We start from the raw sequence: 11,522 nt of genomic DNA, 5'->3' as shown, positions 1-11,522 counted from the left end.
TTTTTTTTTTGAAAAAATTAGTAAGGAAACTCAGCCTACTAGAGAGGCTCGATCAATCTCATTCCCGTTATTTATAAAAACAGAATTGTGTTGAATCGAGGGGGACATATGACATGTACCTCGATCAACACTAGAAATATTATATAAGTCCTCATAGAGTACATCTTGAAGAAAGTCAGGAAAAACAGCTTTTATCCGAACTTTTAGATTTTATAATGTTTGGTAAATCAAAGAAAAATATTTTCTTTTTTTTTAAAATTACATGTCACTGATAGCAGCTTTTAGAAACAACTGTCATAAAAACACTAAAAACTAATATATTTTGACTTTGCAGCAATTTTAGAACTAATGTTTACCAAACATAAAACCATATTAACACAACTGATTATTTTCGCAGTACGGCAAATTTTTTTTTTTTTTTTTAAGTCACAGCAGTATCATACTAGCCCTTACCACATATAAAAGATGGATATGATGTTAGCATATTAAAAATGAAAACTCACTGTGAGAATTAAACCGAATACGTACATAATGAATTTGGAAGGAAACACATTTAAAGAAGGAAAAAAAGTCCAAACCGTATCTGACCTTTTAACGAAGCAAAGCTTTGGTATCCCACCTTTCAAAAACTTTAAAACGGTATCCCACCTTTTGACCCCGACATAAGATCGGTATCTGGGGCTAACGGGGGATGTTGGCTCCGTTACAGAGCTTGCCAGGTGGCATCTTTTGCAGGGTATTTTCGTCTGTTCAGTCTCTCCCGCCAATTTACTAGTTGGCGCCAAATCCATTTGGTTAACATATTTACCACCAAAAGAACAGATTTACCGCCGAGAGGAACAAAGTGATTATCCATTGCAGCCTCAACCCGATGAAGTCAAGAACCAGCCTCAACCCGACGACGACATCAGAAGAAAGCTGTCACTCTTGGCAAGATGCTCTCTACGTTTTGGAACGAATCCACAACGACAGAGCTCCCATCAAAAACACCCTCGGTGCATTCATTGTCTTCATGATCGAGAAACTAGAGAATACTTCTTCTTCTTCGTCTTCTCCGAGATCAGTTTGGACTGCTTCTTCCTCCCCTGAAGGTTTGGATTCTTTACTTGGTTTTTGCTTCCCTTTTGATGATTTACATTTTTCAAGTTTGAACTGAAAATTCAAAATTTGAGTTTGATCCTTGTGTTTCTCCTGTTTTAGAGCACCATCAAGATTATGATCGAGAGCCGCTCTATTCTTCAACTTCATATTAGAGCTATTCTTGTCCTTTTGTTACTAAAGCACCATTTTATTCAAGTTTTCAGTCTCAGGGTTAGACTTCAAATCTAGTTGATGCTTTTAGTGATTAGCAGAAATTTATGATGAAATTGAAGCAAATTAGTGAGTTTTGTGTGTTTGTGTGGTGCAGGTGAGACTTCCAATCCATTACCGGCAACATTGTGCAATGGACAATCACTTTGTTCCTCCCTTTCTCCATATGAAATCATGTCTGCTCCTTCTGATGCTTATAGACAAATCTGTGAGAGGTTCCAAGGTCAGACTTGAACTACTTTGTTTGATGTTACATAATAGGCTCTTAGGAGGTTGGGAAATGCATGTGAAAAGGCAAAAGGAGCTGTGCCAAGGTATTAATCTTGATGAGGCTGTTGCATATGATGCAGTTGTTCAAGCAGCAATAACCTTTGACAGAATTACCATATAAAGGGTTACCATATAAAGGCTCACAAATTAGAGGATTTATCTTTACCACCTTATCCTTATGCACAGATAGTTGAGATGGTTGAAGGAAGCTTAAGCTACTAGTATCCTTTCTAGGAAGTGGCAGCATACTTGAGATGGAGTGGTCTTGTTGCCTAGATCATTAACAATGATTTCTATGTGATCATGCTGCCATACACCAACACATGAATGCCATACAACACTTCATACGCACGAAACTGGAAGAGTTATAGTTGAAAGCATCCTCTTTGCCTTTTCACATGCATTTCACAACCTCCTAAGAGCCTTGGGATTTCCAGTGATGTCGACTTTATGTTTCCTCTTGAATTGCTCAACACAGTAATCCACAATCCACAATAATCCACAAAGTCTCATCAAGCTTTTGATACTCCTCCTCAACTTTTCGGTGTTTCTCCTTAAGTTTTTTGTACATTATCCCAACCTTTACTTTCTCCAGCAGCTCTGATTTATGCTTTTCCCATAGCTTTGCATACTCCTTCTCGACTCTTCGCTTCTCCTCAACCTCCAACCTCTTCTTTTCCTCAAGTAGAGAAACATCCAATGTACCACCACCAAAGTCATATACCAGCACATTTCTTTTTCCATACCAACCAACCTTCTTGTCAAACTCATAAGCAATAGCTACTATAGTTGGTTTGTTGATAATACGCATCACATTTAGGCCGGCAACAAAACCAGCTTTCTTTGTAGCCTCACACTGCGAGTTATTAAAGTAAGCAGGGACAGTGATAACAGCATTCTGCACAGTTGATCCAAGGTAAGCCTCAGAAATCTCCCTCATTTTCGGTGAGAGGGCCAGTGACATTAGAGACCTGAGTTTGTAAGTTGTCTCCCAACTTAGCTGCAGTATAACTACCTTGATAACATCATTCTGCACAGTTGATCCAAGCAGATATTTCCATATCTCACGGGACTAGTTTTCTATTCACACTATGTTAAGGATTCTATACATTTTGTGCAATGGACAATCACTTTGTTCCTCCCGGCGGTAAATCTGTTCTTTTGGTGGTAAATATGTTAACCAAATGGATTTGGCGCCAACTATGGTATAAATTGGCGGGAGAGACTGAACAGACAAAAATACCTTGCAAAAGATGCCACCTGGCAAGCTCTGTAACGGAGCCAACATCCCCCGTTAGCCCCAGATACCGATCTTATGTCGGGGTCAAAATGTGGGATACCGTTTTGAAGTTTTTAAAAGATAGGATACCAAAACTTTGTTTTGTTAAAAGGTCAGATAAGGTTTGGATTTTTTTTCCTTTAAAGAAACTAATGAGTAAATATAATGGACTGTACCTCACTACTATTCCGATCATTGTATGCTGTCACCAACAATAAAATGTGAGACACTGACTCATACATGTTTAGGCATTGGTCAACACATTTTGAAAGCAACAAAATTGGTTTCTTTATAAGCATGCTTATTTACTTCAAACAGGATTGCACGGTGTTTGATGCCTGAGATAATTTACGCAGTCTTTGAGGGGTCTTGACAACACCTCAAAGGGTTTCTCTTATACGGGTAAACAAACGTGCTGTTAAGGTCTCACTATAGCACCTCATGCATGCTTTTGAAGACGAAATAGCACTGGCCATGGATAGTGCGTCGGGTTATGGAGTGGAATCCCAAATGGCCGCGCGCTTACAGACCGGCCACCAAATATAGGCATATAGCTAGTCCTTTTGAGCACCAAGCTAGTCTCATGTTGGGTTGCCCTTTGGTGCTAGCTCGGCAGATCTCCACAATCAAGCACATGATGGACCATTTTTACTGTTTGGAGATAGTGGAGGCGCAAGGAGCACATGGTAAAGGAAGAGGGATGATGAACACTCGGTAAGCATATATATTCATCATATATAGCGATGACAAGAAAATGACAAAATGTAGCAAAAGATAAAATGATTAATATTATTCAAGATCACACTCACGGGTTCACTTACCCTGTTGTCCCCCATTTAACAAATCTGGTTCTTTCTAGTTTCTAGCTAGCTACAAATAACCACCACCCCCTCCCGCCTGCCGACGAATTTTCATGACCACCATCATCAACCTCTGAATCAAACTCGATCTACATTTTCAGTGAGGGACATGATGAATCTATCTGCTACTTTGTGTTTTAGAGCAAGAACTTGTTGGGTGCAAAGCTTGGTTTTATTAGTCTTCATTGTGCTCTGCCATGGAGTAGATGCGAGCAGTATTAAGTCTGTGAAAGTGAATAACAGTAGCATTTCCAAGGTGGAAGACGCAGTTAATTTCCATATATATTATGGGCAGGCCTTTAAAGTCATCAAGAATGCCATTGACGGCAAGAGCTACCTCCTCATCCAGGTATACTACTTCTCTCATTACGATCGAGCAATGTTGGTTAATTAGTTTCCTAGTTGATTACTATTCAATCATTAGAGTCAATTAAAATGAAAACTAATTACAACTCCATGATTTCCTATAGCTTTTTCTTATATATGTTTTGGGATGTCACAAAATAAATAATAGAACAACTCAAGAATGGCATCAAGGACAAAATATTGCACTTCAAGGATCAAATCATTTGTCGTTCCCTTATCAAATTACTCAATCGACGCCGATTATTTTCCAGGTACGTAACAACGTACATATCGATGGCTAGCTCCACAAGATAAATTAAGATGCTTTTCTTTTTTCTTCATTTTAGCTCACTTGGACGTATTGACATAACAATTAATTATCTTTACTCTGTGCAATTGCAGTTTCCTTTTTTGAGGTGAGGATCGCCCCTAAACCCCAAACTCCCATTATTCACAAGTCCGTAATTCTCATAACTTGATTAGTATGAATCTATCTACTTCACTTACAATCTCATTTCCCTTTGATTTTCCAGCTAGCTATTACTTATTCAAGTCTGGTTAGCTTTTCAATATTAGCATGTCAATTGTTCATGTATGGCGCTATACTACGTAGTGAATGATACAGCAGCAGCAGCAGTACAGCATACGGAAACTGGTCTGCTTGACTGCTTCATAATACAAAGTTAACAATTTGATCCCTAATTTAATTAGGACCCGTTAATTCTAGATGGTTCAGATCGATTATGTGATCACATTGTGATATTTGACCCTAAAGGGAGTGAGGTTTGTATCATGAAGCTAATTCATTATCTTCAAGTAGTTGTCACCTTGTTTAGATTACAAAAGCTAGCGAATTGTTAACTTTGTATGTATCATGAAGCAGAGCAGTTAATTTCATATCAATCGAGATCTAATTAATGTTATATTTACGACAGTACTATCGCTGTGAGAAAATCTGTTAATTTCATAGACATGAACAAAATGTGACAGTTTGCTAGTACTCGATTCTATAAGTAACTACCTTCGAAAAAAAACTGTACTATAAAGGTTTCCGACTTTCCGGTAAATTCTGTAATGCTTTATTTTCTTGTTGAAATTGTTGTCAATGGTGGTTATGCAGCTCCTTGGCGTATTACAGAACTTAAAGGGAATTACATCAGACTCCGTGGCTTCTCAATGCGTATTGAAATTGTATGAAGCTGGAGAAATTGGTATAATCAACAAAAGTGAGACACTAGCGCTATCACAATTTGGAGCACATTTCATCACCAACAGTGATCGACCACAATCTTGCAATTTTGCCTCTTTTGTTCCTTATGGAGAGGAAACCCCTTTGCAGGTAAGCATCTATGACAGTTAAAGGAAGTGGAGTTAACAAAAATGAGACCCCTGCTAGTATTGAGGTTGTACTCCCATGCGGATTTTATTGTTATTTCTAGGGTTTGGCGCTCATTTCCCCTCGATGTGCTCTACCCTTATTGATAAGAACACGAGTGTACTTGGTACTGGTAATCACAAGTGTTCTGGGAGCCATGCCTTCCCTTAAAAAAGAAAAAAGAAAAAAAAAAAAAAGGAAGTAACTAGATAGAACATCTGATATCTATATATGTTTTGGTAGAGAGCAGAATGGATCAAGTTCTTGGGAGTGTTTGCAAATGCTGAAAGCAAGGCCAATCAAGTATATAATGCTGTGAGTATGACAAAACTAATTGTCAGATTATCTAAAATGGATCAACATTTGCACCTTTAATGATATGGGGTGTGTCATATTACCTCTAATCCAATAATTGTTTTTTTCTCTTTCTTTTTTCTGCAGGTTAGAGAGAATTATCAATGTTTGCTCAAAGTCGCAAAAGGCAGAACATCGTTCAAACCAACTGTAGCATGGATGCAGTATGATAATGTTTGTCACTTACAGACCGAGTTCTAAACTTTACTTTAGATTTCAGATTGAGCACGTACGTACTGAATTATCATTAGTTGAAGAAAATTTCCTTTTGCAGGGTATATGGTCTTTCACAGAGGAAACATACAAGTTGAAGGTACAAACCACAGATCAATTTTCGAAATTCTTCCATGGTCATTTCTGTATTAGCCTTAGGTATACTGATATGTTAATATGTTAATAGTAGACTAGCTCCGGAAATAGTGGACTAGGCCGAGTTACCAATAGTCCCACCAGATGGAGTTAGTCTTTTGTTACATGAAGTCATGAATGATTCAAAGTTAATCTACTTCTGTTGCATGGGATACAGTAAACCTTGTCTTAACTCTTAACTTCAGAAATTGTTTAAAATCTGGAAAATGAATGAATGCAGTATGTGGAAGACGCAGGTGGTGAGAATGTAGATGCTTCTATCAACAAAGTTACCTATAACATCTCTAATCCGGAGGATTTGGATGAATTGCATGCCATCCTATGTGTGAGTTTTTCATGATGATGTTTGATAGTTTCGTTAATTAGTTCCATGGTGATGCTTATTACCTAATTTTCTTTGTTCTTGATGATGTAGACAGTGGATGTGGTTATTGACGAAACATATACTTCTGATCCAGCTGTTTACAATACATCAGCATTTCTTCAAAATATAAACGTCGAAGATCATTCTTGTTTCGTTTTTCTCTCTAACCAAAGCTTGTGGAGATACGATAAAAGAATTAGAAACCCAACTGCACTCGGTGAGTATTCATTGACCTCAATCGTTATGTACTGTCGATTAGTTCTGTATTGGATTCTCAAACTTTTATATCCTCCAAACATGTTATTCTATGCCTAATCTGTCTCTGCATTTTCATGTGAAGACTGGTACAATGGAGCAGTCTCCCAGCCACAGTTGGTTTTAGCAGATTTTATTGAAGTTTTGTTCCCTACTGGAAACTATACAACAACATATTTCAGAAATATAGCCAAGGTAGATCATCTCCTAGTCAATTAACTGGAAAACCACAAAGAATTATTTCATCTAGTCATAATTTATACATCTGAAACATGCAGGATGAAGGAGTTGTGCAGATTACTTCTGAGATGTGCGATAGGGATGTCTCTGTAGCAATGGAGCCGACAATAACAGTTTGTTGATAAATGAAAATCATTGTACTGAAAGTTTCAAACGTTCAATGGCCCGGCAAATTGTCCTTCGTTTACTACTAGTTCTTTGGTTCGAATTATTTCTGAGGATGAGATGTTCTGTTTACTAGAAATGAATGCGAAAAAACTAAATATAAGTTAATTATATGCTTCATAATAGAAAGAAAAGTGGACACTGCTAGCTATAAAGTGATATAGATCTATTGTGGCATAGCATGTACTGATGTACATGAGATTCATTTAGTAAAATTATATTTTGCAAATATTATATATAGCTTCCGCTCCATCAAGTCTGTTGAACAAAATTTCAAAATTATTTATTCACGCAACACTAAGTAGTAAAAACAGAAACCATCTTGCAAAATACAACCCTACTCGTAACTCACAAGTTATGCAATGTCATTGCTTCTTGCAAAATTCATGCCATTCACAATTTAAACCATTTTGTACACTCAGCTACTCAAGTTTAATCGACCTGTTTGTTCAAAAAAAAATATACATGAAATTATAGTATCTATCAGATGAGAAGGCAGAAGAGTCATAGTACAAAAAGATTGTGAAGGAACACTACAGATTAAAAACGTAGGCCTCCTCCTGATGCATTTCTATTCCAAGACAAGTATGAGGTATCCCCAAGAGGTCTGCACGAAAGAAAAGGCAAAGAAAAAGTTAACAACATCTCACTGATAATGTTTCTAACATATGGAAGAACTAAAGTGGGTTGTTTTCCATGTTGGAAGCTACACTGGCCAGCTAGTACTAATTAATCTCTGAAACTAGAAGGACAAATAAAAGTAACTTCTCAATCAACTTCATCATGTATATATTTCACGTACCTCGGCTTAAGCACATACATAAGTATGAAGCATATTGCCAAGAACAAACATGTTCCACCAATAGTAAGGTATGCTATGCCCATTAGATCATTCTTTCCACCAATCCAACTCGCAGTAGAAAGTATCACCGACTTGGTGCCTTTAAAGCTGTAGGTATTATAGTTATTCTGTAGTTCTATTGTTATTTGGTCATGAGCTTCAAGGTCCTCTTCTATCCGTCCATACAATTTTCTAAAATTTGGCAGTGCTGCAGTTCGCATCCAGACAATAAGATCCTCTTGTCCGCTCAGCTGTTGAATGCAAAACAAGTAAAACTATTTACTTCAAGAACTAAAAATAAAGCAAGAAAAGAAAAAAACAAAGGGGACTATTCAAAAACAAAAAAAAACAAAAATTAGGTGAGGAATTATGTACAGGTATGCTAGAATTGAGCTTCCCTCCTCCAATCAAACCCCCAGCCTGAAAGTTCTTGGGATAGACTTTGCTTGAAAACTTTTTCTCACGGTCACTTTTCCATGTGATGTCCTTTTTGCTGACTTCTACTGTTTTGTTTTTCACTGAAAACTTATATGTGTCATTAAACAAACTCCATGCAACGAGGCCACAAGGAACAATTGCTTGACCATTGTTTGCAAAGCGTTCAGGGGCACAGTCGGCTGTATTATTTTGATCTCCCCGCAACTGTTCGTCATTTCTACTTTTAACATATCTGCAGAAACAAAAAAATTAACAATCCAAATAAAAAACAGGGTAAGAGTAGGGATGAAGACGGTATATAATGTCCATTTCATGATTTTATCATTCCATTTTCAGAAAAGAAACAGAGTCACAGCAGGTAGCTGTGAAGAGATGAGACAGAGAGCATTCATAAGTGAACCGCGGACTTGCGCTTATGTTTGATGTAAAGAGTAGGATTCTAGAACACTATGATTGTCTTATCATATCATGAGTATATTTCTACGAGGTCTGGCTCTACAACGTCCTATCAGAAAGCTGCATCAGCACTAACATTATTTCCATTTCCAGAAGAAGAATGTGAAGTGTTCTACAACTGTGCACCCTTCAGACACTTCAATATTTTCATCCCATATTAATAATTTATGAACTCAATCTATCCTGAATCACCATCTCAACATCCACAACCTCGCTGTTCTCAAATGTAAGGCAAAAACTTAAGAAAATGTAGGAAAGGTTCCTCTTAGGTGTGTGGTAAATTTTTCTTGCTCTCAAGTCAGTCATTGAATCCTCAGTTTTATGACAGTATCAAATATTGATGTTATTCTGGCAGTAATCTTTAATTTTCCTTGATGTACTTCTATGATGTATACTCATGTGCTCCTTGGTTGTAGTTCATTCTTATTATATAGGATTTGTATATATACACGAAAAAAGTATATTAATTGGTAATTTAAGGAAAAAATATACACTTCCAACTTAGTGTATGCTCAAGAAATTCACATCTCTGGAATCCCTAAAAGTCCCCTGCTCCCAGCTGGAGCTGAGAAATTAAGGTTGTGATTTCTGACATTATGATGCTGGCTTTAATTTTATTTTCTCTCTTTGGGTACGTTGTAAAATGAAACCTAGGATGCATTGATAAATTTTAAAACCCCTATTATACATGCACTCTGTCAAAGAAAAGACTGACAAGAAAAATTACCGACGATGATTCTGAAAGTAATGATCAATCTGATAGTAGACATAAATCGGAGACTTCATTGTAGCCGAAACCTGAAATTTTTTTCCAGTCAATGCACTTAATTCCAGATGTAGAAATCACCAACTAGACATAAACAAAAGAGCCAAAAGACTAACCGCAGGCATTTTCCTCGTACAGGTCTTGTCAGTGTCATTGCTTTGAATATACGCAACCATATCATTCTTATACTTTGCAGGAACACAGTCTTGGTCATATTGGAACTTTATCTCCACCACCTGCATGTAGAAAAAAAAGAAAAAAAAAAAAGAAAAAGAAAAAAAAAAGCAAGGTTTAGTTTATGCTCGACATCAAACAGCCACCAGTACAGAGCATCCATAATAAGCATCACATAAAAACATGCTGAGAATATTACACGCTCCGAGGCAAATAAGGCAGCAAAACCAATAGGGATGAAGACAATGCCAATGGTGAAAAATATTGAAACCACCTGAAACCAAAAACGAGAAGGTAACATGAAAAAAACAAACGAATAAAGGCTTTGTGGGCGAAAGAGTCCAAATCAAATGGAAAACAATATAGATACCCATCCTGGTGACAAAATTGGTTTACAAGCCGGAAGCTCTTGCTGTGAGAACCTGGAATCTGAAACATAAAATGGACAATGCATGTAAGTTTCCGTAGAATAACACTTCCACAGCACAAGAAAATGATCGCATTGCACCATTCCAGTCATTATGAAAATCACCAATACAAACTCTGGTGCCAGGGAAAAAGGAAACAGACAAGACTATCCAATTGTCACCAAATTTAGAACTCAGTTATAACGGCCACTTGGTCAAATCAACTTCTAATTGAAACACCAACATTATCCGAGAGATTCGACAAAAAAATCCATAGATGAATCGACTGGATTCACCCAACAAGGCATAAGCAAGCAAATCAATCAAGCATTACATGTTACACAGTTACAAAAAGCAATCAGATTCTGAGAAAAACCAACAATGGGGCACAAAAGGGAAGCAATTGGATGGGAATTGACATACATTGGGGTCTTCTGGACTTCTTTTTGGCCAAGGACGAGTCTCCTCCATCTTTGCCCTTTTCAGCTTTCGTAGCCATCTCCCAGAATCAAAATGCCACTAAATTCTCACACATGAAATCGACAATGCAAGTGAATGTGTTGAAAAGTTGGCAACTTTCTGATGTTTTCCTACAAATGTGGAATCATGGAAATAACAAAATGAAGAACTGCTTCTGGGTTTGGTTTTTTATTCCCCCTTGATAACAAGCCAAGCTTATAAATTTTGGGATATTTTGGTTTGGGTAGTTGGTAATTTTGAATGAAGGTTATCATCTGCATGGAGCGCAACCACCGGTCTTCTCTCTTCTCATGATCGAACAACTCCTATTCTAGTCACTCACTCACCCACAAGTCTCCTAACTACTTTTTATATTGCTACTGGCTGGTTAAATTATCAAGACTCACCCTTTAAATATGGTATGATTTTTTTATTTTTTTATTTTGGAGAATGAAATATGGTATGAAATTGGATCAAGATTCAGGCTAGATCAAACGTCTAAAAGATCTCCAATGTACCACAAAATTATCAAAAACCAAACCATATCTTTTCGTAAACATTTTTCAGTATTGGGTGTGAAGTTTATTTGCATGGAGCGATATGAAATTTAGTAACATGTATCTTAGGGTGACAGACAGAAACAAGACAATCACCACCAATCCAATTGACCATAGAACAAAGCAAGTAACTGCAGCATGGTAAAAGTTCAATTTAATGAAACAAGTGAAAATAATAGAATGGAATCACGAAATGCGGCTATTTTTGGCTTCCTACTGAGCGCCTACAAAATATAC

At 37.1% G+C, this 11,522-nt stretch overlaps 3 protein-coding genes across 3 annotated transcripts; 1 reads left to right on the top strand and 2 right to left on the bottom strand.

Moving 5' to 3' along the window:
- Nucleotides 1-2,050: 2,050 nt before the first annotated feature.
- LOC101298266 (heat shock 70 kDa protein-like) lies at nucleotides 2,051-2,545 on the bottom strand. The gene has a single exon (XM_004289515.1). It carries the CDS (start codon nucleotides 2,543-2,545, stop codon nucleotides 2,051-2,053), a length of 495 nt encoding a protein of 164 aa, XP_004289563.1.
- Nucleotides 2,546-3,797: 1,252 nt separating this feature from the next.
- On the top strand, nucleotides 3,798-7,379 carry LOC101292346. The gene is made up of 11 exons (XM_004288524.1): nucleotides 3,798-4,069; nucleotides 4,235-4,337; nucleotides 4,468-4,481; nucleotides 5,186-5,404; nucleotides 5,684-5,755; nucleotides 5,882-5,968; nucleotides 6,069-6,107; nucleotides 6,384-6,488; nucleotides 6,579-6,744; nucleotides 6,868-6,977; nucleotides 7,061-7,379. Exons 1-11 carry the CDS (start codon nucleotides 3,830-3,832, stop codon nucleotides 7,142-7,144), a joined length of 1,239 nt encoding a protein of 412 aa, XP_004288572.1. The 5' UTR covers nucleotides 3,798-3,829; the 3' UTR covers nucleotides 7,145-7,379.
- A 182-nt stretch (nucleotides 7,380-7,561) lies between these two features.
- On the bottom strand, nucleotides 7,562-10,970 carry LOC101292057 (ALA-interacting subunit 5-like). The gene is made up of 8 exons (XM_004288523.1): nucleotides 10,693-10,970; nucleotides 10,233-10,291; nucleotides 10,062-10,136; nucleotides 9,805-9,924; nucleotides 9,650-9,720; nucleotides 8,404-8,698; nucleotides 7,990-8,279; nucleotides 7,562-7,794 (listed from the first exon to the last, which is right to left on the bottom strand). Exons 1-8 carry the CDS (start codon nucleotides 10,766-10,768, stop codon nucleotides 7,728-7,730), a joined length of 1,053 nt encoding a protein of 350 aa, XP_004288571.1. The 5' UTR covers nucleotides 10,769-10,970; the 3' UTR covers nucleotides 7,562-7,727.
- Nucleotides 10,971-11,522: the final 552 nt, after the last annotated feature.

The sequence above is a fragment of the Fragaria vesca genome, linkage group LG1 (assembly GCF_000184155.1).
Source record: "Fragaria vesca subsp. vesca linkage group LG1, FraVesHawaii_1.0, whole genome shotgun sequence".
NCBI lineage: Eukaryota > Viridiplantae > Streptophyta > Magnoliopsida > Rosales > Rosaceae > Fragaria > Fragaria vesca.
Note: the sequence above shows the minus strand (reverse complement) of the source record. Positions and strands in the feature narration are given on the sequence as shown.